The following is a 23,295-nucleotide window of genomic DNA, read 5'->3' on the forward strand; positions in this document are numbered from 1 at the left end:
ACCCTAGGGTACCCCCTGTGCCCTGAGCTACCCCTCTGCCTGCACATGGCCCTAGCTACCCCCCTCCCTGCACCCTGAGCTACCCCCCCCGCACACAGCCCCCAGCTACCCCTCCCTGCACCCTGAGCTACCCCCCCCCCCCATCTGCACACAGCCCCTAGCTACCCTAGGGTACCCTCTGTGCCTTGAGCTACCCCCTCCCTACACACAGCCCCCAGCTACCCCTCCCTGCACCCTGAGCTACCCCCCCCCGCACACAGCCCCCAGCTACCCCTCCCTGCACCCTGAGCTACCCCCCGTCTGCACACAGCCCCCCCTCCCTGCACCCTGAGCTACCCCCCGTCTGCACACAGCCCCCCCTCCCTGCACCCTGAGCTACCCCCCCCCCCGCACACAGCCCCCAGCTACCCCTCCCTGCACCCTGAGTGGTTTTCAAACTTGTTGAGCTGAGCCCTCCCCCCCCCCCCACCTTCAAATTATCATTTTTGGTTGCGTCCCCCCACAACCCGGACAGGTGCGTGGCCTGCTGAGGTGAGTCGGGGGAGGGGGTGGCGCTCCCTCCCTGGACCGAAGTCAAACTGCACCTATACCCAAGGGTGTCCCCCCCCCTCCTGGCCCAGAACCCCAAGCGTCTCCCCCCCACCCCGTCCCCCACCGGGCCCTGGAGTTTTTCATTGCATGCTGAGGGGGGCTCCGGAAGAAAAAGGTTGTGGGGGTGAACAGGCCTTTTCCTTTCCCAGCAATAGAGAGTTTCTCCGGAGCCCCATGCCCGTGTTGTCCCCCTCCCCGGTTAAAGTGACAGTCACACACTCAGCCTGGAACGGGGGGGCAGGCTTAGGCCTGGGGGTTCGCGGTTGTGTCAGCGGGCGAAGTCCCAGGGCAGTTCTAAGGCGGCAGCGTTGACACCCGGCTCCGTGCCTGGGGCGGTCCATTGGGCTCTTTCCCCATTTCCAACGGCCAAGGCCAGCCACCAAGACACACAACTGCAACGCTCCACGCACGTCCGCTCCCTCCACCCTGGCCGGGAACCGCAGCAGCCTGGCGAGCAGGGCCGTGGCTCGCGTCAGCAGCAGTGAAACAGCAGGGGGTGCTCTCCTGCCACCAGTCAATGGGGGTGCAGTCCTCGAGGGGTGCTGCTTAGCCAAGCCAGAGAGAAGGGGCAAGAGACCCACCCGCCAGCTACCTAAATGCCCCCCAGCCTGCGATCCCTGGCCCCGGTCACTGCCGCACGCTACACGAGCTGGGATATTGGGCTGCCGGGGCACCGCCCAAACCTACAAGAGAACAAGAGCCCCTGACGGCAAAGGGGTCACTCACCGCAGGAGCCGGGGGTGGCGTAGCAGCTCTCGCCCCGTACGGTGCCCGCTGCCGACGGTCGTTCCGGTGCTGCGATGGCCTCGCTTCCTGCCAGCCAGGCAATGGTATTTGTTGATATTCGGTGACAAAGTCCAACAAGTAATTCCTAGGCGTGGTGTCAGGTCTCCAGCCCAGGCTCTGGGCTCATGCCTCTTTGGTCAGTGGCTGGTAAGGAAGCCAGGCCCTCCCTTTACACAGGGGTCCAGCCCAGGGAGCCTATAACCAGCAGCCAAGGTCTGCCCCCATCCCCCTCCTGCTGCTGTTTCCCTGGGCTCCTTCCTACCCAGCCTCTCCCAGGCTCCCTTTCCCCACAAGTTCTCTGGGTTGGCCCTTCTTCCAGGGCTAAGATTCAGGGTTTCTTCACCCCCTGGTTTCCTCCTCACCACTTGTCTGCTCCCAGATGGTGGCTGCAGACACCCCCTTCACAGCCCCTTTCTGCTACAAACTTCTTCTCCTTCTACAAGCCAGGCTGCTTCTGCCCAGCTGGGCCTCATGAGCAATTGAGCCTGGCTCTGCCTCCAGGTGCAGCCCGCTAACAGAATTGGCCTCACAGCCACATTTAACCCAGGCATAGCCTGTGTAGGGTACACGCTCCATCCCACCAACGCACACAGTGGGCAGCGTAAGTGCTGCTTCCCTTCAGCAGAGCACTACCCCTAGGCAGTGGTTTGCAAAGCTTTTATATTATGATGGCATTTGTTTTATGGGGGGAAATGATGGATTTGTTGCCATTTTTCCAACCAGCTTGACATCTCTGCCCCAGTTTGCCCACCTGTACGATGGGATAACACTCACACAGCTGAGACTGGTTGCAAAACGTTTTGAGGGTTAAAAGCCTGGTAAACATTTCTATCCTTCTTTACAGATTGATTAGTTTGTACTTTTATTATTTCATTCTAATTTTGAAATAGACAAATTCTAATTTTCTTAACAGTGGTTTGACTGTTTCTGAAGCCATATTGGCTGTTCCTATTATCCAGAAGGCAGTGCTAAATGTGTCCCACTAACCAATTTGAAAGTTGACGTATGGATACGTACCGGGGCCTGGCATCTCTCTCTCTCTCTCTCTCACACACACACACACACACTCTCTCTCTCTCTCTCTCTCTCAGAAAAATGAAACTTGGCCACCAAACGCCTTTTTTAGTGTTTTATCCACAAATGAAGTTCTTTGTTTTGCCTTTTTTAAACATATGTTTCATTCTTCACACCAGATTTTTTTTTTTTAACTGCAATCTAGATTTACAATATATACAATCTAGACGGTAAGGGACAATCAGTACATCTTGCAGATTTACCTATGTACAGTCTTTGGAGCAAGAATTCTTTTATAAAAAAAATTCTTTAAAAAAAATGTTTACAATAGAACCATGGTGTAATACATCAGTCATCTTCAGAGGAAACTGGGAGTCTGAGATCGCTAGCATTCCAAAGACCAGTGAGCGTGACGGAGTTTAGAGTTGACACATACTGTACGGTAAATATTTCAATGTTCCGCCCCCAGGGGGGTCAGGTCTGGACACACAGGCGTGATGCTGAAGTTCAGGAACAGCTCCACCAGGCCCAGGGAGGACCACACTGTGCCATCGCTCCTGTGGTACATGGGTCTTGGAGAGCAGGGGCAGAAGTTGTCTCTCGTGATTTCCTTCCACACCTCCCTCTCCCCTTCCACACCTCCCTCCACCTAAAAAACCTGTGCAAATGCCAAACGCTTTGGAAACCCAGCGGCGGAGGCCTGCACTTTCGGAGCAGGGGCACATGGGTTTCATCACTGCCGTCACTGCAAGGTACCAAGCAGCCGAGATACCCAGTGGCGCGGGCCACCGAGACACCGGGGACAAGCCCAAAGAGGCAACTGAGAAATCTCCCACCACCCTTCAGAGCTCAACAAAGGGAGCTGGGGGGGATCCCCTTCCTTGCCTGCCTGAGCATGGGATTCAGCAGCACTCTGCAGTGCATGTAGTGCAGGAATGAGAGCAGGGACGCTCTGCTGAGACCGTAAGCCCTGTGCCCATCCTCATACATGTCCACACGGCGCCCACTGTGCTGGAGGGGTACTGGCCCTGCAGAGGGCAGCTACAGCCATTGGGCTGCCATAGTCACCCTGCAGCCATTCCACGGTCTAGGGAGGGCTGAGCTGTTCTCCCCACCTAGCAACACCCAGTGTCCAGCCTGCTTCTCACCCTGGTCCCTGCATCAGCTCCCACCTATCCCTGCTTGTCCCCACTACACCCAGCCCTCAGCCACCTCCTCTAAGATGGCCCCTTGGACTGGGGCTCTCGGATTAGGAGCCTGTAGATGGGGTTCCCGAGGAGGCAGGGGCAGGACACACAATACCCTGGGCTATCCAGCACTGTGCCCATTCGACAGGCTGGGCTTCCAGGCAGGGATTTCCTGGCTTCCCTCAGCGGGCGATAGCCGGCTGCTGAGAGTACCGAGAACCAAGCAGCCCTGGAAGATGTATGTACACACACACACACACACACACACACACACACACACCAACCCCTTCAGCAGGGGGCAGCAGGAATGGACACACACACCCCTCTCCAGCAGGGGGCAGCAGGGATGGACACAACACACACACACACTCCTCCAGCAGGGATGGGGAGACACACACACACACCCCTTCAGCAGGGAGCAGCAGGGATGGATGGACACACACACACACACACACACATACACACACTCCTCCAGCAGGGGGCAGCAGGGACGGGCACACAAACACACCCCTCCAGCAGGGACGAACACAACACACACACACGCCCCCTAGTGGCACCAGCCATGTTACACACGCCTGACTGTGCTACAAGGGAGAAGGGGTGCAGTGGTAGGAAGAGCTCTGGGCCCCGATCCAGCACTCGCTAAGTCAACGGGAGTCCTTCAGTGGGGTTAGATGCTTAGTGATGAAGTCAAAGCCCTACAGACACCCAGGGCACAATGTTGCTACCCCAAGCCTGTGCCGCTATGGAGGATAAGAGGGGGCTGGGTACTTGCCCTGCATTGGAAGGAGTATCCCCAAAGGTCACTGCCCCTTCAGGCAAAGCAGAAGGATGATACAGTTTCAACCCCACTGCTCCTTAGCTGCCCCACAGGGCAATTCAATGGAAACAACATTACACTCATTCTGCAATAGACACCGACGCGTCTCAGATAAATAATCATTTAAATTAGTTAAATTAGCATTGAGCCACAGCCCTGCCTGCTCAGGAGAGACATTTCTGCTCTGTCCCACCGAGTCCAAGCCCCTTTGGGTCAGCACCTTGAAGAAGAACCTTTCCCCCTATTCCCCCCCACCCCAGTGAGAGGTCTGGGCTTTAGCAGCATGCGTGCCCCCAGCCCCCCTTCAGGATCTCAAGGACCGGCTCCCAGGGAACGTGTGCCCAGAGCCCGATGGCTGGGAGTCTCGGCGGAGAGGAGACGGCTTGCAGGCCGGGCTATGGAGACTCACCTCCCGTCTGAGCCCTGCAAGTTTAGGGCCAAAATACGTTGGCTGGGAGCCTGGGTGGTACCCAATGGGTGGTGGGTGTCATAAGCCAGGGGAGGCTAAGCCTCCCCTAACCCAGGTCATGGTCCTGCCCACGCGCCGCCCCCTGGACGGGGCTTCCCCTTCTCCCTGAAGCCGGCAGGGGCTCAGCTCGGGCCAGTGGGTCAGGGTGGTGCGGCTGAGGCTCCTCCAGCTGCGGTTGGTGGTGGGGCACGCTTGGGGCTCCGGTGGGGAAGGGGAGCAGGGGGAGGCCTCGGGCAGAAGGGGCGGGGCTGGGGCCTAGCCTCCCTGAAGGGGGTGTTCACTCACTGCCCCCGGTGGTACCTGTTTTATGGATAAACTGAGGGCTGCAATCCCCAGGTTGTCAGTCTGGCCCCTCTTCCCTGCAAGAAACGCACTTGCAATTGAAGGAGGGGCGGGGGGGGGAAACAACCAGAATTTGATCAAAAGTTTTTAAAAAGGAAAAGAAAACCCTATTTATTCCTACTTCAGATCCTTGAGCGCGGCCGAGCAGAGGGCATCCCCGGACCAATCTCTGCCCCACAGCGGAGGCGGCCCTGGGGACAGCTCATTCCGGGAGCGGCCACGATTCCTTCTCCAAACCTTCGCTCCCCACGCTGGGCCCTCTTACAGAACAGAATTCAAACTCCTCCCCTTCACTGCAGGGGGGGTGAGGCAGGCAGCTGTGCTCTGTCAGTGAAGAATAATTTAACGCTCCCACCACTCTGCCTCCCTGCCCCCACTTTGATCGCCAGCTCCCCATTCCCATGGAAGCAGCACTGGGGGGGGGGTCTAAAACCCCCATCAGCAAAATACTGCACGGTACCCCCCCCCATAAACGTTTAAAAAAGGACAGCATTACAGCTTCCACCTACAGCAGCATTCCCATGTGCCGCACCCCCAGAGCCAGCCCCACCCTGGGGGGGTGTCAAACCAGTCCCGCTGCCTCATTCGGACTGAGCGCAAACCGATCTGGCGAGAAGTTGACAATTCTTCCGCTGTCCAGGGTTCCGTTCAAGAGCGCAGCAAACAACCCCAGTCCCCTACGTGGAGCGGACAGGCCAAAGAGATGGGTGCAGCAGCAAGCCCCAAGGGTCTCTCCCACAGGGGCACCCTCTGCGCCACCCTGAAGGCCGGCAAGTCAGCGTTGGTTCGGCCGCAAAGGGATCCAGCCACCCCACGACTGTAAGGATCTCAGATGCTCTGCTTCTGAGCCTTGACACGACGTGGCCGAAAGCCACCTCAGTCTGGCCGAGGGGGACTCCGCAGCCCTCTCCCCTCTGTCTACCTCCTCCAGGACCAGCGCTGTCCCCGGCAGCCGGCCCCCACCACGAGCAAGGAGCCCACTCGGGGCCCTGCGACGAAGCAGTGGTGTCTCCGGCCCGGTGGATGTTGGGACATGCCGGGTGATAGGCAGCCAAGGCGGAGGCCACGGCAATTCAGGGAAATTCTAGTCCACGTCCCCTCAGAAGTGCGTAAGGTTCTTGATGACACCTAATTCAAGCATCCTTTTGATTGCTAATGCCTCGTGCGAGACATTGTGCTCCGACGCCTGCGAGACAGACAAAAGAGAGCTTGTTAGGCCAGATGCCATGGCGACAGGCCCCCTGATAAAAGCCTAGCTAGATGGGAAAGGCTGCAAGTACAGCTCCGCTCCACCCTGCCCTGTCACGGTTCGCCCTCCGTGATGCTTGGGGGCGGGAGGGGCGGGGGGCTGCAGCTTTAAAAGGGGACTGTCATTGTTTTAAGAGTTTAATATTTAATGCCTACAACTGCAAAGCAGCGTTTCAGGAATCCACACAATAAGCCACCCGGCCTCACTGCACCCACTGATAAAACTGGTCCATTAGTTAATTAGCCACCTTGTGGCTGAGAAAGCTGGAAGCTTGGTCAGCAAGAACGGGGATTGTTCATTTTGCATTGATTCAACAGGCCGGCATCTCCTCCTTTGTCTACTTAGCGGCTCACAAACCAAATTCTTCTCTGGGTTGGGGAAATCGTTGCCGTTATACCTACCACCCCACAAATTCTACCAGGCTGGCAGTGTTTGCATAGGTTAGTCCCACCGGGAAAGGGGTAAGTGGATTTGGCTGACTCCCTGAGGCAGATAACTCCTAGCTCTCTGGGGATGAAGGATCTAGGGTGTGAGCTGAGCAGCCCTGAAGGAGGAGCCTTAGGAGCAGCCCAGTGTGGAGAGATGTGTCGCCTGAGCTGTGTATTAGGTTATTGCTAATGTCTGTGCTCGTCAAGCTAAAGGAAGGAGGCAGGGATTATGTGCAAAAACACTTGTTCCGAGGTTTTTACACAGACTTGTTCTCCGAATTTCTGTGTTACTGTAACATGTGGCAGCTGGGGAATGGCGTGTGTGCTTTCTTGTCTGTGTAGATGTGTCTGTGTCACAGGGAAACTCACGCTCAGTAACACACCACCGAGATTCAGCCTGGCTTCATGTTGCACTTGTGCTTTAGATCAGTGGTTCTCAACCTTTTTTGGGCTCAGGACCCATTTGTAAATGTTTATGGCCTGTCGTGACCCAGTAAATAGTCTGGGGGTGGAGGCCCTGGGGTGGTTTTGGTCGGGTCCTGCCCGGCACTCCCCCCACAGTGGCAGTGGGGGCAGTGGCACCTCCTGTGCTGTGGGGCTGGCTGGGCTTGGCTCTCCACTCTGAGCGTTGCAACTTGTGGGGTCACAGCGCTGCTCTGGTTTGGCCCCATCCCTCTGACTGGACCAAATTTGTGCGAGTGGAGTTGTGACCTGGTTCAAGGGGTTGCAGTGCCACTCCCTCAAATTTGGCCTACCTGGGCTCCCATCATCATGACGGCTAGGCCAAACCTCAGTAGTGCTGAGACCCCAGAGTTGCAGAGCCTGGAACCAGCCAGCCCTGTGGGATAGGAGCCGCAAGAGCTGCCGCGTGACCCTTTGAAACGTTCTGGTGACCCAATTTTGGGTCCCGACCCATGGGTTGAGAAACCCTGCTTTAGATGACACCATCTCTCTGAGGAGGGACTATCTTCATTAGCTATTTATTAATTGTATTGCAGTAGCACCTAAGAGCTCCAGTTGTGGACCTAGATCCCAGTGTGCAAGGCACTGTACAGACAGAATGAAAAGATGGTCCTTGTCCCAAGGATATGGCAAGCTAAGCGTTCGGCTGTCTGTACAGGGCCTAACGCATGGGGGCCCTGATCCTTGCTTGCTGTTCCTAGACACTACCATAATACAGATAGTGCTACTACCTAGAGTATTTCCTAGGTATCCTCGGTGCTTACTCTGGGAAATACTCCAAATGCCAAGGGAATAGAAGAGTTTTTATGGATCATCACTGTCATATGCACCACTGCTCTCTAGTGGATGGAATGCATCATGGGTATGACCAAGGGTAGTGGCCACAGCATATGGAGGGGCGGGATAACCCCTAGTTCTACTACATACCGAATCCAGACAACTTACCGCTAGGCTGACCAGCAGCAAGTGTGAAAAATCAGGACAGGGGGTGGGGGGGTAATAGGAGCCTATATAAGAAAAAGACCTAAAAAATCGGGACTGTCCCTATAAAATCGGGACATCTGGTCACCCTACTTACCGCTAATATGTTAATAACACAATTCCCGCTGGTGCCGTTTGTAAAGCCCAGAGATTCGCATAGGAAAGGTGCTGTGTAACAGCAAAACATGATCACCACTAGAGGGGAAAGAGTGCACGGTCACTTACGGCCATTGACTTTAGTGTGATTTGCTCGTAGTAGTGTATAGTCTGTTTCTTATTGACAGAATCGGGGTAGCCAAAGCCTGCGATATGTACCAGGTCACAGAAGTGCAATGCCAAGGTGATGGCTAATAATCCCGTCGTTGGTTTCTAGAGGGAGAGAGATGAAAGGGCTCAGGGTGATTAAAAAAACAACAACATACATGCTGGGTTCAGTTCAGAGTGGTTTTCTCCCTCCTTCTCTCTTTGGGGACAGGTCCTGTGTATAACACAGAGGCTTGCTATGCGTGATCATTAGAGCCACGCGAACACTGGGTCTGGGCTCACCGATGACCATGGTGCCTTGTGATACGTGGCCGCCGTTCGTCACATACGCGTGACTTAGAATGAAGGTTCCCCACTTAGGAAGGGCAGCTGCTAGCTATAGGGCTGCCGCCATTACGAAGTGGGACTCCCGGGTTTGTCCTGCGTATATCATCACCTGCCTTACGGGGTATAAAACATCTGGACTAGACAAGCGAGGGTATATTGGGTCATGAACTCCAAGACACACATGGATTTTCCAAGTTGCTCCTTGAAAAATCTCCAGATGGGGAGGGCCCCCATGACTGTGTGCCAGGTCATTAGGATCTGCCATAGATCAAGGCACTGAGAATGGATAGTTTAAAGAAAGCTTTATTGCCCATGACTGCAATGCATGAGTATCTAAACAGCACTGCTTAACCTCCTGTCCCAGCATGTACTGGTCATTAGGATCTGCCATAGATCAAGGCACTGAGAATGGATAGTTTAAAGAAAGCTTTATTGCCCATGACTGCAATGCATGAGTATCTAAACAGCACTGCTTAACCTCCTGTCCCAGCATGCACTGGGACAAATTCTCTTCTTTGGTTGGTCCAAATCCCCAGTAAGGAACCTGGAGGGGTGATCCCTGGGACATTATACCTTCCCCTCCCAAAGTAGCACATGCTGGACACAATGTTGAGGACAATGGAGACTCCTGTGTGGAAATCCATTTATGGGAACAAGGAGAAAGTCATACTAACAGTTTCTCTGGTCGTGACAACACTACAGCCAAGTGCACACCTTCCTTCAAACAGCCAGCTGCTCTGGAAGGAGCTTCTGCCCGGCTAAGCTGGAAGGAGCCATGCTGAGCTGGTCTCAGTTGGAAATGATCTTCCCCTAGCCAAGCTGGTCTGGGAATCTCTCTTTGCAGATCTTTTAGTAACTTACTTCTACCCTAACCTATAAGATTTCCATGCTTGGGACGTTTCTCTCTGCTTGACATGGCTGGGAGGATGTGAGCCTTGATAGAAAGAGACCAGAGAACAGAAGAATAACTTATTGTCTCTTCAGCCAACTTCTATTTCCTTCCAGGGAGAGGAAGCTATTCCTCTCTGGCCATGGCAGCTACCCATCCCCGAATGACACTGTTCCATTTGGACATCTGCTCGCTCCGATCCCCCACATTGCTAGATTTTGAGTCACTGTGGCTCTGCACAGGTTTACTCATTCCTCAGTTATATGCTGTTCCATCCTTAGACTTCAATAACATCAACATGAGGTCAGCGTATGCCAAAGATTTGCTCCTAGGAAGCAGCTATTTTGAAAAGGACATGGGGGCTGTGGAGGATAATCACTGAACACGAGCTCCCCGTGTGATGCTGTGGCCCGAAGGCCTAATGCGATCTTTGGATATATAAACAGGGGAATATTGAATAGGAGGGGTTCTATTACCTCTTTGTTTGGCACTGGTGCAACTGCTACTGGAATACTGGCTCCAGTTCTGGTGTCCACCATTCAAGAAGGATGCTGATAAATTGGAGAGGGGTCAGAGAAGAGCCACGAGAAGGATTAAAGGATTAGAAAACCTGCCTTCTAGTGATAGAGCCAAGCAGCTCAAATGATTTCGTTTTATCAAAGATAAGGTTAAAAGGTGACTCGAGCACCTACATGGGAAACAGAAATTTGATGATAGCAGGGTCTCCGCTCTAGCAGACAAAGGTCTCCAGTGGCTGGAAGTTGAAGTTAGACAAATGAAGGCTAGAAATAAGGCAGAGGGTTTTAACACTAAAGGTAATTAAGCGTTGGAACAACTGTGGGGGAGTCTCCATCATGGTAAATTTTCAAATCAAGATTGGATGTTTTTCTAGAAAATCTGCTGTAGTTCAAACAGGAATGAATTTAGGGCAGTTCTCTGGCCTGGCCTAAGCAGGTGGTCAGCCTGGATGATCATAGTGGACTCTTCTAGCCTTACAGTCTATGAAGCTATAACATTATTTGTGAAACAGTGACGGGCTCTGGGACATTTAAACCTCTGCACCTCTCCCCGTCTCGCGCTATAAACGAGAACCCCACCACATCTCTTGCAGGTCTGCGGGGGCATTCACTAGTCAACCATTCCCAAGTGTTTTGAAGATGCAACGTGCTACGGTGTTACAGCACTACTACCGAAAAGGACGAGAAGAGAATTCCACTCTGAACTCCGCAGACCTTCGGAACTTCCACCAAACGTTATGGGTTTGTCTGATTTCTCACAAGTAATGGATAACAAGGCAAATCTATTCAGCGATTTCTTGAGTTATAGATGCACACACAAAAGGCCATCCACAGCTTTAAAACAACAAAAGAAATCGCATAACTCAAACCCAGCTTTGTGCGCGCGCGCGCACACACGCACTTATAATTTGACTGCACTGGCCAAAAAAACAATAGAAGGATTCAGTGCAGAAAGATCTTCATCCTTGAGCAGAAGCCGCTTCTCCCTCCAGAAGAGCAGCTTCTCTGGTTTAGACTCGAGCCACAATCGCTTCCCAACAGTGGCCAACTGTCCCCCCAACAAAGCAGTGTGAATATAATCTCAAGGATGCAGGGAAACAGAGGTGAGCGGGTGGCCAGCATCTCCCCACACCCGGGAGGCACCGTACTGCGGGCAGAGGGATCACATGGCATTTTATCTACAAAGCACCGTAAGAATCACCCAAGTGGCCTTCACCTTGATCTCCTCCTACCTGGAAAAGGGCAGTAATTTTCCAAACCGTGTTGAGCAGCCCAGGGCTGGGTCAATAAGTCGATGGGGCACGAAGGGGACTGGGGTGGGCACAGTGCAGCGGAATGGCACCATGCCCCCTTAGCGAGTCCCAGTTGGGACTGCCCTGTGATTTAGATCCGGGACACCATGAGTCTGTCTCGCTCTCTCTGCCCCCAGCACACCGGCTCCCTTACCTGTTTAATCTTCCGCGGTTGCTTCATGGAAAGATTAAGCAATTTAGCAGCAGTAATTTCCATAAAGTAAGGGTTCAGAATCCGCACTTGCTCGGGATTGGCATCCCAGATTAAAGGGGGCTGCTTCCAGAACCCCTTGCGAACCTGGAAAAGGACAACAGGAAAGTCAGGGGCTGTTCTTTCCCCACTAGGGCTGCACCAGGCTTGCCTCCAGTGGCGAGAGCAAAGCAAGGCAGAGAAGAGGCCAGCCATAGCCCCCCGCGGCACTTACTCGCTTCTTGTCATTGAGGATCATCTCCAGCCATTGGAAATCCATGGGCTTAAACGGCACCAGCACCAGCAGAGTATCCGGGTTGTTTTCCCGTCTGGGGTCGAAGTGCGCGGACTCTGGGTAAAACAGGCGCATGGTGGTTTTGGAGCCCACGTCCGCCTCGTACCCATGAACCGGCGCGTTGTTCAACCTGAGGGGAGGGAGCGCAAGATGAGGCAGGGGATATTGCATACGGGTTCCATTTTCCCCATGACCTGTCCCATTAGCATCTCCCTTCCCGTCCCCAGCAGAGACCCTTTCGGGGATTCGAGCCATCTGCTCGCCACACTTTGAGGTGATAGATGTTAGGTTAGGGGACGTGGAGACAGGATCCTTTGGGAATGAACTCCCCCAGGAAGTAAGGCCCGTCCCACTCTGGGTGCCAGGTGCATTGCTTTGAGCTGCCTTCTCTAACAAACCCCGAGCAATGTGAGTGTAACATTTCCACAAAACCATCCAAACCAAACCCCTCCCCTGCACACACACACACACACACACACCTCTCCCTGGGACAGGATGAGAGACCAAACACAGGACAAATGTTAGTCACATTGCTTAATGCATAACTGCAAGGCAGGGTGGATAAAAATCAATTATTTAAAAAAAATTGGATTTTTTTTAATTTAAATCAGATTTTTTTTGATAAAATGCTTTTTGAGGAAAAAACCTATCTAAAGATAGCTTTAATTAAGATACATTATAGCTCAAAGCTATCTCATCATGGAATAGGGATTATACATTCTAATTCTATAGTATGAGACAATATATTCATGTCATGTTTAAGAAAAGTTTTGTAAATGAGTTCCAATAGTTCATGGATTAGGGACCCAATTTTATGGGTTTCCAGGGGCTTCTGTATAGATTATTTACGTTAATTTTTCTATCTACCCAATGGGACTCAGTGCTTAGTCTAGAAGATTCCATCAGAGATGCTTAGTTTTGCAGTTCTCAAACTGTGGATTTGTCTCTCCAGAGGTAACATGCTTGTAAACAGCAAAAATGTTTTTAAATAAATAATATATAGAGGTGAGAAATAACAGACCTCAACCTTATTGTCCCTCTGTTACCTCTCTCTAAAAGTGCAAAGTTCAATGAAGAGAAGATTGTTGGGGGCGGAATAGATCTGGACAAGGAGAAGAAGTCTGGAGATAAACGTGAGAAGCGAGGGACATATGCTTGTTTTGTTAAAATATTATATGTTTGTTGTTGAAGGAAAAAAATCCAGAATACATAACGTTGTTGTTTTAGTTAAATAAACAATTTAAGTGTCTGTCTGGTGACCTTCTCCTCCTAATACAGCCTGGCAAGAAAATCCTCCAAATATTAATGATTAACCTGTTGAACTGGAGATAGTTCACCTCTCAATGACTTCATAAATATCTGCTTCAATTATCTTTGGTAAATGAAATCACCAAACAATCATTCATTTTCTGATATAGCTGTAAAACTAATCTGAAAAGTTTTCAAAATAAATCCCCGTTTAAAAATGTATAGTGTGAACCTTCTAAAAATGAAACCTACATCTATCTCTGAGTTGTGAAGAATATGTATTAAGGTTATAAAAGGGGTTCTCAAACTGGGGGTCAGGAACCCTCAGGGGGTCACGAGGGTATTACATGGAGGGGTCAAGAGCTCCACCCCAAACCCCACTTTGCCTCCAGCATTTATAAGGGTGTTAAATATATTAAAAAATGGTTTTAATTTATAAGGGGGGTCGCACTCAGAGGCTTCCTATGTGAAAGGGGTCACCAGTACAAAAGTTTGAGAACTACTGGGTTATAACAACCAACAAGAATGCACTTTTATGTAGAAAACCATGATTAACTCGAGTCTTCCTGACTATTTGAATTAAATCAAATCCACCCTACTGCAAGGTGCTCACACACGACAGTGACGAGAGTGGTAGAAAGGCCTGAATAGGCTAGAATTTCCAGGTAGGACTAACCTGGATCTCTCACATCCCTTGTGCAAATCTGTGCGTTTCCGTTCAAATCAGAGCTGAGGAACTAGCCTAAGGAGTCTCAGTACTTGCTTCTCGCTGGTGCTGGCAATTCCAGCTCCAGGAAAGCCCAAAGCATCCCCACTACGTGGGCTGCCCCAGGGACCCGAGTGTCTCAAAGGCAGCCCTGCTATATCAGGGCTTCCAGGCTGCCTGTCATGGAGCCAGGACCATGCGGGCTCTCTAGACTTCCAAGCTCTCTGCTGTGGTGCCAAGCACCTGGCACTCTTGAAAGCCCTGACTCTAACTCGAGCTTGGCTCCTAGATCCGCAGCCTGGAGTCTGGAAATCCTAGGGTCTCTCAGGGTCACTGTCATCAAGCTGATAGCCTGGAGCTCCTGGAACAGGCTTTCCCATATGAGCTGTCCAGGGACCCCAGATTTCCAGGCTCTGCAGCTCAAAGGGTAGCCCCAGGGCCAGGGACCCCAGAGCTCTCAGACTCCCAGGCCACATTTCCATGTTGCTGAGACAAATTTTTGTTAGGGATTTCCCATTCACCAGCAATTGTGTCTTGGCCAGCTCTCATCTGTGCTAGCCCTGCTCCGTGGCTCTGCCTCCTTTCACGCACGCCAAAGCTAAGTCAAAGGAAAAGGGAACGATACGAGGCTCACATGCCGCATCCATTCCGGTCTCTCAACACAAAAAGAATGCATTCCGTTTTCCTCCATCCCATTAACGTAGCATGGATCCTAGAGCGTTAATCTCAGCCGGTCCCCAGGTATCTGTGAACATACTGCGCTGTGTCTAAACTGATGTGATGTGTCCCTGGGGGGAGGAAGACTAACCCTCACTGTACTGAATCTCCATAGTGCCTTACCTGATCACCACGTCATATTTGTTGATTGCTTCCCCCATGGAGCTGTTTCGGAGCCGGTGTCCGTTCCCCACCACTGCACATCTTCGGCACTTCATGCTGCAAAAGAAAACCAAACGCGCTCACCATCCTTTTCCATCTCTGGGGGATGGTCTCCCCGTTTACATTGAACCGTTTAGTTCATTACACATTTTTAGAAGCAACGAAACCAGCCTCGACTCCTTGGCGCCCTCTAGGGTTGAGCTTCCTGCTGCCCCGGCGGGTGAAGTTTTGCACGTAATGGCTTTGCGATGCAGGAGGTCAGACAAGATGGTAATGGACCCTTCTGCCTTGAGATCTATGAATCTGAAAGCATGGCATTTTTACCAGTGGATTCCAGGGGAAATGCAGGTGTGAATTCCCATTGCTTCCCTTGGCCTAGTCAGTAGGGCCATTTGTCTGATGTAGACACTTGCCTCCTCCCACCCACCAGGAACCAAACTGAAATCACAAACCCAATTCCCACAGACCCCTGAATAGCAATGGGGCCCCAGTCACTACCAACACAGCTAGATTCCAATGGGAGACCCAGAGACAAGAGATACCCTTTATCAGCACATTAGAATGCAAACAACACATGTTAACACCCAAATAAGGTGGCAGGTGCATACAATAAGCCCCCTGCTCAGTGGACAGCAGGGATTGAATTTGAGACCTTCATCACTAAAAGCAAGAGCCCTTACCGCCTGAGCTACAGGAGTAGCTCCTCTAAATTGGCACAGAAGTAGACTCTTATCCTTAGGTGAACTACACTCTTAGCATGGGTTATATATTGTTCAGCAGGAAAGGCACTGGGCTGGGATTCAGGAGATCTGGATTCTGTTCCCTGCTGTGGCACTGACTCCGTGTGTGACTCTGGGTAAGTCTCCTTCTCTCTGTGCCCCAGTTTTCTCATGTGTGAGCTGGGGATGTCACCCCAGCAGCACAGGGAGGTTGTGAGGTCCAAAGAAGCTCTCGAGCCCGTCAGACGGGTGATTCTACAGAAGTGCGGAGGCAGCATCCTTCCGCAGGCCCCAGGCACCATTCTGACAGTAATAGCTGAGGTCGGCAGGTGAAAACAAAGTGCCCAGCTGTCTGATGTCTGGGCCTATAGACAGTGCACTGAAATGCAAGCAAACACAGGGGCTGAGCCGGTCAGCACACTTCACCTCCCCTAGCAAACCACAAACAGCCCTGTATTGCGCCAACAGCCTCACGCTCCAGCTCGCCAGGGAGGTGGCTGCTGCTGCTCTGAAGCCGGCAGTGTGGCCTAGCGACTCGAACGCCCCACTGGGTCGCAGGGATCCTTGGTCCTATTCCCAACTCAGCTGCCGGGTGACCTTGGGCAAGTCATGTCTCTCTGTGCCTCAGTTTCCCTGTCTGATGCTAATGACACTGATCTCCTTTGTAGAGCTCATGGATATCTATGGAAGAGACGAGCCAGGCATTACTGTTTTATTAAAGGGACAGGCCTTTAACTGGCCCAGCGACAGCCTCTGCAGCATGTTCCATAAGCCCTGGCTTGACGCCAGGTTTGTTTTTTCCTTCTGTCCTAGGGACAGCAGCCTCTGCCCTACAGCCCAGCTGCTGGAGACGACAGCCACACGAGGAAGGGCCTGGTTACACCGTTCAGCCCTTCACGGGAGTTTTGTTGGGCCTCCTGAGATCTGGTTCTCGTTCCTGATTCTAGGTGGGCTGGGTCAGTGGATCCTGTTCCTTTGCTCTGCTACAACAGTGCCCTAAATCTGCTGGGGTTGTAGGAAGGGGGGTGGGGGTCACTCGCCCTGTATTTCTGACCCACGCCTCGCAAGGTCCGTGCTTGACTAGCTCAGACAAGCAGACAGACCAGAGCGAGAGAGAGCCAGTGCTCGGCTGTCAGACGGAATCACGGGCACAGCAAACTGACCCTGCAGCTCGTTACCCGCCTGCCAAAAATCAACGGCTCGTTTTGCCGTATGTCCCCAGAGAGAGTCCAGCAATTTACGTCATTTTAGTGCAAACAAACAGCCAGGCTGCTGGCTGGGGCTGCAGCACCATGACATCATGTCCTGGAGCACGTCTGTCAACACCGCAAGTCTACCAGGGGCTGGGAAATCCAATCCTGCCACTGGCTGCAGGGAGGCAGCACACTGGGGGTGGGGGCGGGTCTCATCCAACCAACTCCCTTGTGCACATCATAAATCTGCCCATCAGCCTGGCATGCAGTTTGGCAACCTCGGCTCACAAGGGGCCCAAGGCCTGGAACAGCAGGGGGGCTGCAGGGCAGGACTGAGGGGCGTCAGCAGAGACCCCTGCACTGGCAAGGCAGGGGGGCTGAGCCACATGGAGAAACTTGCCAGTGCTGGGCTTGACTCTGTCCACCCCTCCCTCTCTCTCCTCTTAGAGTTTAAAAAGGGGAGAGGAAGCAGGAGGAGAGTGGGCGTCTTTGGGACAATGCCAGGGAGGGGAGGAGAGATGGGGCAGGGCTACAGATGGGGGAGGGATCTGGGCAAAGCCCCACATACAAACCAAGGGAGGGGCAGTTCAGGGATGATAGTGATCCAGAGGGCACTGGGCCGTCCAGCAGGGTGGGGTGGGGTTTGGCGATGCACTCCCAACATACACAGAAGGCCAGGGTCTCTGACAGTCAAACACCCCGGCACATGCATTCACGCGCCAGAGGTGGTTGTGAAATGGTGCCGCTCAGGGCAAGGGCAGCTCTTCAGGAGGGCAGGGCAGGCTACGTAGGAGATGGAAAACTCAGACTTCAAACCCCTCTCCACAGGTTAAATGAAGCCCGGCGTTGGGCAGTGGCAACACCCGTTCCACGTGCTGGCGGTCCACCAGATCAACGGCAAGACGGTGGGGAGACAGGGGGCATGTGCTTAGTTCAAGCGGGGAGATGCCCTCTCACTGCGGTGTAAGTCAGGGACACCGACTGATACGCTGAGTCTCTGGTGCAAGGGAACCAAGGCTATGCAAGCAGTTTCTTCCTTTTGTCAAGTTCCCAAAGGGCAGTAGTAGATGTTGGTTCTAAGGAGAGGTGACAGCGACTTGTATGCTTCTCTGCCAGGAACTAAGGATGGGAGGACATCTTAGCCCTAGGGCAGGAGTTCACCCACCTGGCTGCTGGATTTTTGGGCAGCCAGCACCTGAGCTGTCCTTCAGAGGGCTGGGGACTGGTGGTTAATTTAGGATGAATGACAAGAACCTGATGACGATGGCAGGGGGAGAGAGGGTGGTAGGAAAGAGACTCCCAGGAAAGAGGAGGAAGAGATGGATTGTACCCAAGAAGATGGTAAACATGTGGACCGTCACACTGTCTCAGACAGACACAGTTGGTGGATGTTTGCATGATAACCCTACCCCAGCTGATGGGGAAGAAGACTCCATTGTCTCTTTCTCTTGATCCAGAGCCTGGCCAGATGATTTATCAACATCCACGAGGGGACCAAGAAGGAGAACGAGACACACAAAGGCCAATATAAATGGACTTCAGCCTCCTTGGCATTCAGGCCAAGAGCTTCCTGTGTTCACTCAGAGAGGGGGCTCTGCTGGGTTTAAATCCAATTTTGGGTTCATCAAAACCTTTGCTAGGGATCTTCTCATCCAGCAGACTCAGAGCATCAACTCCAGTAACCTACATGAAGTGACTGAAAACTCAAGGCCCTAGCCAAATCCCATGACTCACAGATGGCTCTAACTGACCCAGCAGAGAAGTCAAGGGCCGGATGGGCTGTGGGGCCTGAACCCATCACAAGGGCACACTGCTATTAGACAACACATGGGGGGCAGAGGGGTGCTAGCTGTGCTCTCAGTCCAGCCCCTTCCACAGCTCTGTGACGAGCATTCGCCTGACAATGGCAGCACATGCAATCAGATGCACTGGGAGGAAACGTTAGATGCACTGAAATTACCTTTGGATGCTTTCGGGCACCGAGTAGCTGGTGATCGCTAACACCCGGAGGAGAATGTCTTCTGCAAAGGAATGCAAGGGGGCAGTTAGTGAGGTCAGTCCTCCCCAGAAGCCATGAGATCCCCATGTCAGGCACAAGACCCCAGGCTATCCCCATGCACCACATGGAAACCAGAGAGGGAATTCTTCTCTTGAAGGGCTGTTTCCCTGGGATCATCCCCTTTCCCACCACCAAAGGCTCCACTCCCATCCTCCCTCTGACCAAAGGCAATTGGGCCTGGCCACCTTCTAAACCCAGTCCCCTCTGCCATGTGCTGACTGGCCAGGCTGGGGAGGACAGGTAGAGAGAGGGGTCAGTGCAAGTAGCAAAGATGCTCTGACCTCTGCCCAGGTCTTTCCCAGTGGACGGACCCTGCAGCACACCCATGCTGGAGCATCCTCCTAGAGGCTGCGGCAGCCACGCGAGACAGAGAACGAGCCGTGTAGCAGGAAGGAAAGCGTGTAGTAACTTAACAAGAATGGTTCAGTGCCTCTGGGGCTGGCGGGGGACACAGAGGCGGCCACGTATTTATTGATCAGGCAACGGTTGGAATAAACAACATGCACTTAGGTGCCTCGAAGCAGGAGCACTGAGCAAGACTGGGTAGAGCCTTCCTCAGCAGCTGTCCTGTTAATCTGTCCTCTCTGTGTCAGCACTTCCCAGCCCCAGGGCTGCTCCCAAATGGACTCTGTGCAGAACCCTGCTTCCTTGGGCACCCTTGTCTGTTTGCATCCACCTGTTGTTTCTTGTCTTAGACTTAGATTGTAAGTGTTTTGGGGCAGTTTGCACAGTACCCGACAAAACGGGGTGTTGGGCCACGACTGGGGCTCCTGAGTGCTACAAATCAACGACAGTAACAACAGACGACTCTCGCGCTCTCCAGAGGAGCCTGCATGTGCACCAGCAGATCTCCTACCCACTATTAACACATAGCACTGCCCAGAACTTCCTCCAGCACCTATACACCTCCCAGCTGCAATGGGGTTCACCACACACATCAACGCCCATGGAGCAGGCAAGGAGAGGCTGGGAGCAACCGGCCACCATCTGCCAGTGAACATGAAGTCTCACACATCTCCACCATCGGACCTCTCCCTGCCATCCACACCCCCGAAGTGAACTGCTCCTGCCAGGATTGAGGACTTGGGTAGACGTTCAGGAGAGCTGGCAGGTTCTCAAGGGGACAATATTGAATGCACAATTGCAAACTATGCCAGTGTGAAGGAAAGACAGGAAGAATGGGAAGAGACCAATATGGCTCCATCAGGAGCCCTTTGATGACCTGAAAATCAGAAAAGAATCCTACAAAAAGGGGAAACATGACTGAATTGCTAAGGAAGAGTGCAAAAGAACAGCACAGGCATGTAGGGACAAAATCAGAAAGGCTAAGACACAAAATGAGTATCACCTAGCCAGAGACATGAAAGGCAATAAGAAGAGGTTCTTTAAATACATTAGGAGCAAGAGAAAGTCAGCGGCGAGCATAGGTCCCCTGCTTGGCAGGGAAGGAGAGCTAATAACTGATGACATGAAGAAGGCTGAGATGTTGAATGCCCATTTTGCTTCAGTCTTCACTAAAAAGGTTAATAGTGACTAGACACTCAAAACAATTAATATTCACAAGAGGGAAGGAACGTAAGCCAAAATAGGGAAAGAACAAGTTAAGGACTATTTCGATAGCCAAGTCAGCAGGGCCTGATGAAATTCATCCTAGATACTTAAGCAATGAGCTGAAGCAATCTTGGAACCATTAATAATTATCTTCAAGAATCCACAGAGGATGGGTGAGTCCCAGAAGCTGGAGAAGGATAAACATAGTTCCTATTTTTAAACAGGGAAACCAGGAGAACATGGGGAACCACAGATCGGAGAGACTAACTTCAATATCTGAAAAATACTGGAACAAATGATTAAACAATCAATTTGTAAGCACCTAGAGGATAATAAGGAATAGCTAGCATGGACCGGTCAAGAATAAATCATGCCAAACCAACCTGATTTCCTTCTTTGAAAGAGTTTCTGGTCTAATGAATGGGGGAAGCAGTAGATGTGATAGATCTTGACTTTAGTAAGGCTTTTGACACAGTCCCACACGACATTCTCATAAGCAAACTAGGGAAATGTGGTCTAGATGAAATTACTATAAGGTGGGTGCACAACCGGTTGAAAGACCATACTCAGAGAGTTATCATCAATGGTTCACTGTCCAACTGGGAGGGTATATCTAGTGGGGTCCCGCAGGGGTCAGTCCTGGGTCTGGTATTATTTTTTTAATTACTTTGCTAATGGAGTAAAGAATATGCTTATAAAATTTTCAGATGACACCAAGCTGGGAGGGGTTGCAAGCACTTTGGAGAACAGGATTAGAATTCAAAACCACCCTGACAAATTGGAGAACTGGTCTGAATTCAACAGGATGAAATTCAGTGCAGACAAGTGCAAAGTACTTCACTTGGGAAGGAAAAATCAAACGCACAACTACAACAATGGGAAATAACTGGCTAGGTGGTCATACTTCTGAAAAGGATCTGGGGGCTATAGTGGATCACAAACTGAATATGTCAACAATGTGATGCAGTTGCAAAAAAGGCTAATAGCATTCTGGGGTGTGTTAACAGAAATGTACGTAAGACACGGAAGGTAACTGTCTCACTCTAGTTGGCACTGGTGACGCCTCAGCTGCAATACTGTGTCCCAATCCGGGCGCCACGCTAGGAGTGAAGTGGACAAACTGGAGAGAGTCCAGAGGAGAACAACAAGTATGATTAAAGGTTTAGAAAACCTGACTGATGAGGAAAAGCTAAAAATCTGGGCATGTTTGGTCTTGAGAAAAGAAGACTGAGAGGGGACCTGATAACAGAATTCAACTATGTTAACAGCTGTTACAAAGAGGACGGTGATCAATTGTCCTACCTTCAGTGGACATGGAAAAAGTAGTAATGGGCTTAATCTGCCGCAAGAGAGATTTAGGTTAGATCATAGGAAAATCTTTCGAACTCTAAGGCCAGTTAGGCTCTGGGATAGACATCCAAAGAAGGTTGTGGAATCCCTATCATTGAAGGTTTTTAAAACCAGGTTCAACAAACCCCTGTCAGGGATGGTGGGTCTGTCACAACACAGGAGGCTGGACTTGATGACCTCTCGAGGTCCCTTCCAGCCCCGTGTTTCTATGATCCTATCTGTCCCTGCTGGAGGAGAGCCCACCAGCTGCCAAAATCCAGGAGGAAGGGGGGGGCGGGGGGGATGACTGCTGCCATCTCCCAGCAGCAGGAGTGAGGGGATAAAAGACATCCACATCTGCTGTGGCTTGTGCTCAGAGAGGGACCCACTGCACACAGGAACCAGTGGGGTATACACAACCAAAAGCAATCACTATTACTTTAGCGTTGCCAGACTTTGCTGTGTTATGAACGGCGTTAAGGCTCCGATAGCTTGGGATAGGCATCTTTTTGCTGTTTTTAATCCAGATAAAATAGTCTTTATTCTCCTTTTTAGAAAGGGACTCCGTCGTCCAGTTAGGGATCAGCAACAGTATCATGTGACTCTGACAACCAATCGCGCATCATGAGCAACAAGTTGTTGCTAACCATTTGTGACCGCCCGACTGGCTGAAAGTTTTTCCTCACAACCTGGTCAAGCAACCACAAACACCTTTGTAAGAATTCATCCGTTTGTGGGCAATTCCCTAGCCGAAAACAGGGGTCAGCCGACGAGAAGTTATTCGCAACATGCCCACGGAAGGGCCATGCAAACCATAGGCAAGTCCAGGGCAGAGCCAGGAGGCCACAGGAGAGAGCAGATCAAGCCACATTGGTTAGATTGCAAGTAAGAAATAGAAAAAGCAGGTGCAAAGGAGAATCTATTTCCTTTATTGTGTGCCATGCTGCCATTAAGCAAACCCCAGGGATCGGTGCTGCAGAGCAGAGAAAGCAGGGCTGCTTACCGCTTCCTTTAGTCCCATATGGCAGCTCATACGGCGACTGGTTCTTCACCCAAAAGTAATCGTTTAGGTGTAAAAACATTGGATGATCCCGTGTGTAACTGCAAGGAACACAGAGCCCGGTTAGCCAGAGGCACGTGCAAACCTGAACTGAACTGACATCTTCAGCTGACTTCACTATCTATTCTCTGCCCTTTCCCTCACCCCTAGAGCCCCCAGTGCCAATCCTCCCCCAGCTCCCACAAGCCACCCGCCCCCTGGGAGCAAAGAACAGCCCTGCAAAGGCCCAGCTCCTGCTTGGGACAGTTACTCACTTTCCTATGAGCAGCGTGACTTTCTTTTCCATCTCTCCTTGGGGACACGTCATTCGGACATCTTGCACGGGGAAAGAAAAACTGTAAGGCAAACAGCAGAGAGGGTGATTTCCCCAGCCTGGGCCCCGCTTGCATGACGAGACTTCCTTTCCACGTCCGGCGAGCAGGCATGAGTCCAAGTGAGAGACTGACA

General features: G+C 51.9%; 1 protein-coding gene across 7 annotated transcripts in view; it reads right to left on the bottom strand.

Annotated features, from left to right (window-relative positions):
* Positions 1–4,365: 4,365 nt before the first annotated feature.
* The window catches only part of ST3GAL4 (ST3 beta-galactoside alpha-2,3-sialyltransferase 4), a 165,052-nt gene continuing 146,122 nt past the window's right edge, over positions 4,366–23,295 (bottom strand). For all 7 annotated transcript variants that reach the window (XM_044997041.1, XM_044997037.1, XM_044997035.1 and 4 more), the window contains 8 exons: positions 23,103–23,183; positions 22,792–22,889; positions 18,810–18,870; positions 14,899–14,994; positions 12,045–12,234; positions 11,774–11,917; positions 8,555–8,698; positions 4,366–6,395 (listed from right to left, as the gene is read on the bottom strand). In XM_044997041.1, the coding sequence (XP_044852976.1) occupies positions 6,309–6,395; positions 8,555–8,698; positions 11,774–11,917; positions 12,045–12,234; positions 14,899–14,994; positions 18,810–18,870; positions 22,792–22,889; positions 23,103–23,183 (901 nt within the window). In that variant the 3' untranslated portion in view covers positions 4,366–6,308. The remainder of the gene's footprint in view (positions 6,396–8,554; positions 8,699–11,773; positions 11,918–12,044; positions 12,235–14,898; positions 14,995–18,809; positions 18,871–22,791; positions 22,890–23,102; positions 23,184–23,295) is intronic.

Source organism: Mauremys mutica, chromosome 22, assembly GCF_020497125.1.
Source record: "Mauremys mutica isolate MM-2020 ecotype Southern chromosome 22, ASM2049712v1, whole genome shotgun sequence".
Taxonomy (NCBI): domain Eukaryota; kingdom Metazoa; phylum Chordata; order Testudines; family Geoemydidae; genus Mauremys; species Mauremys mutica.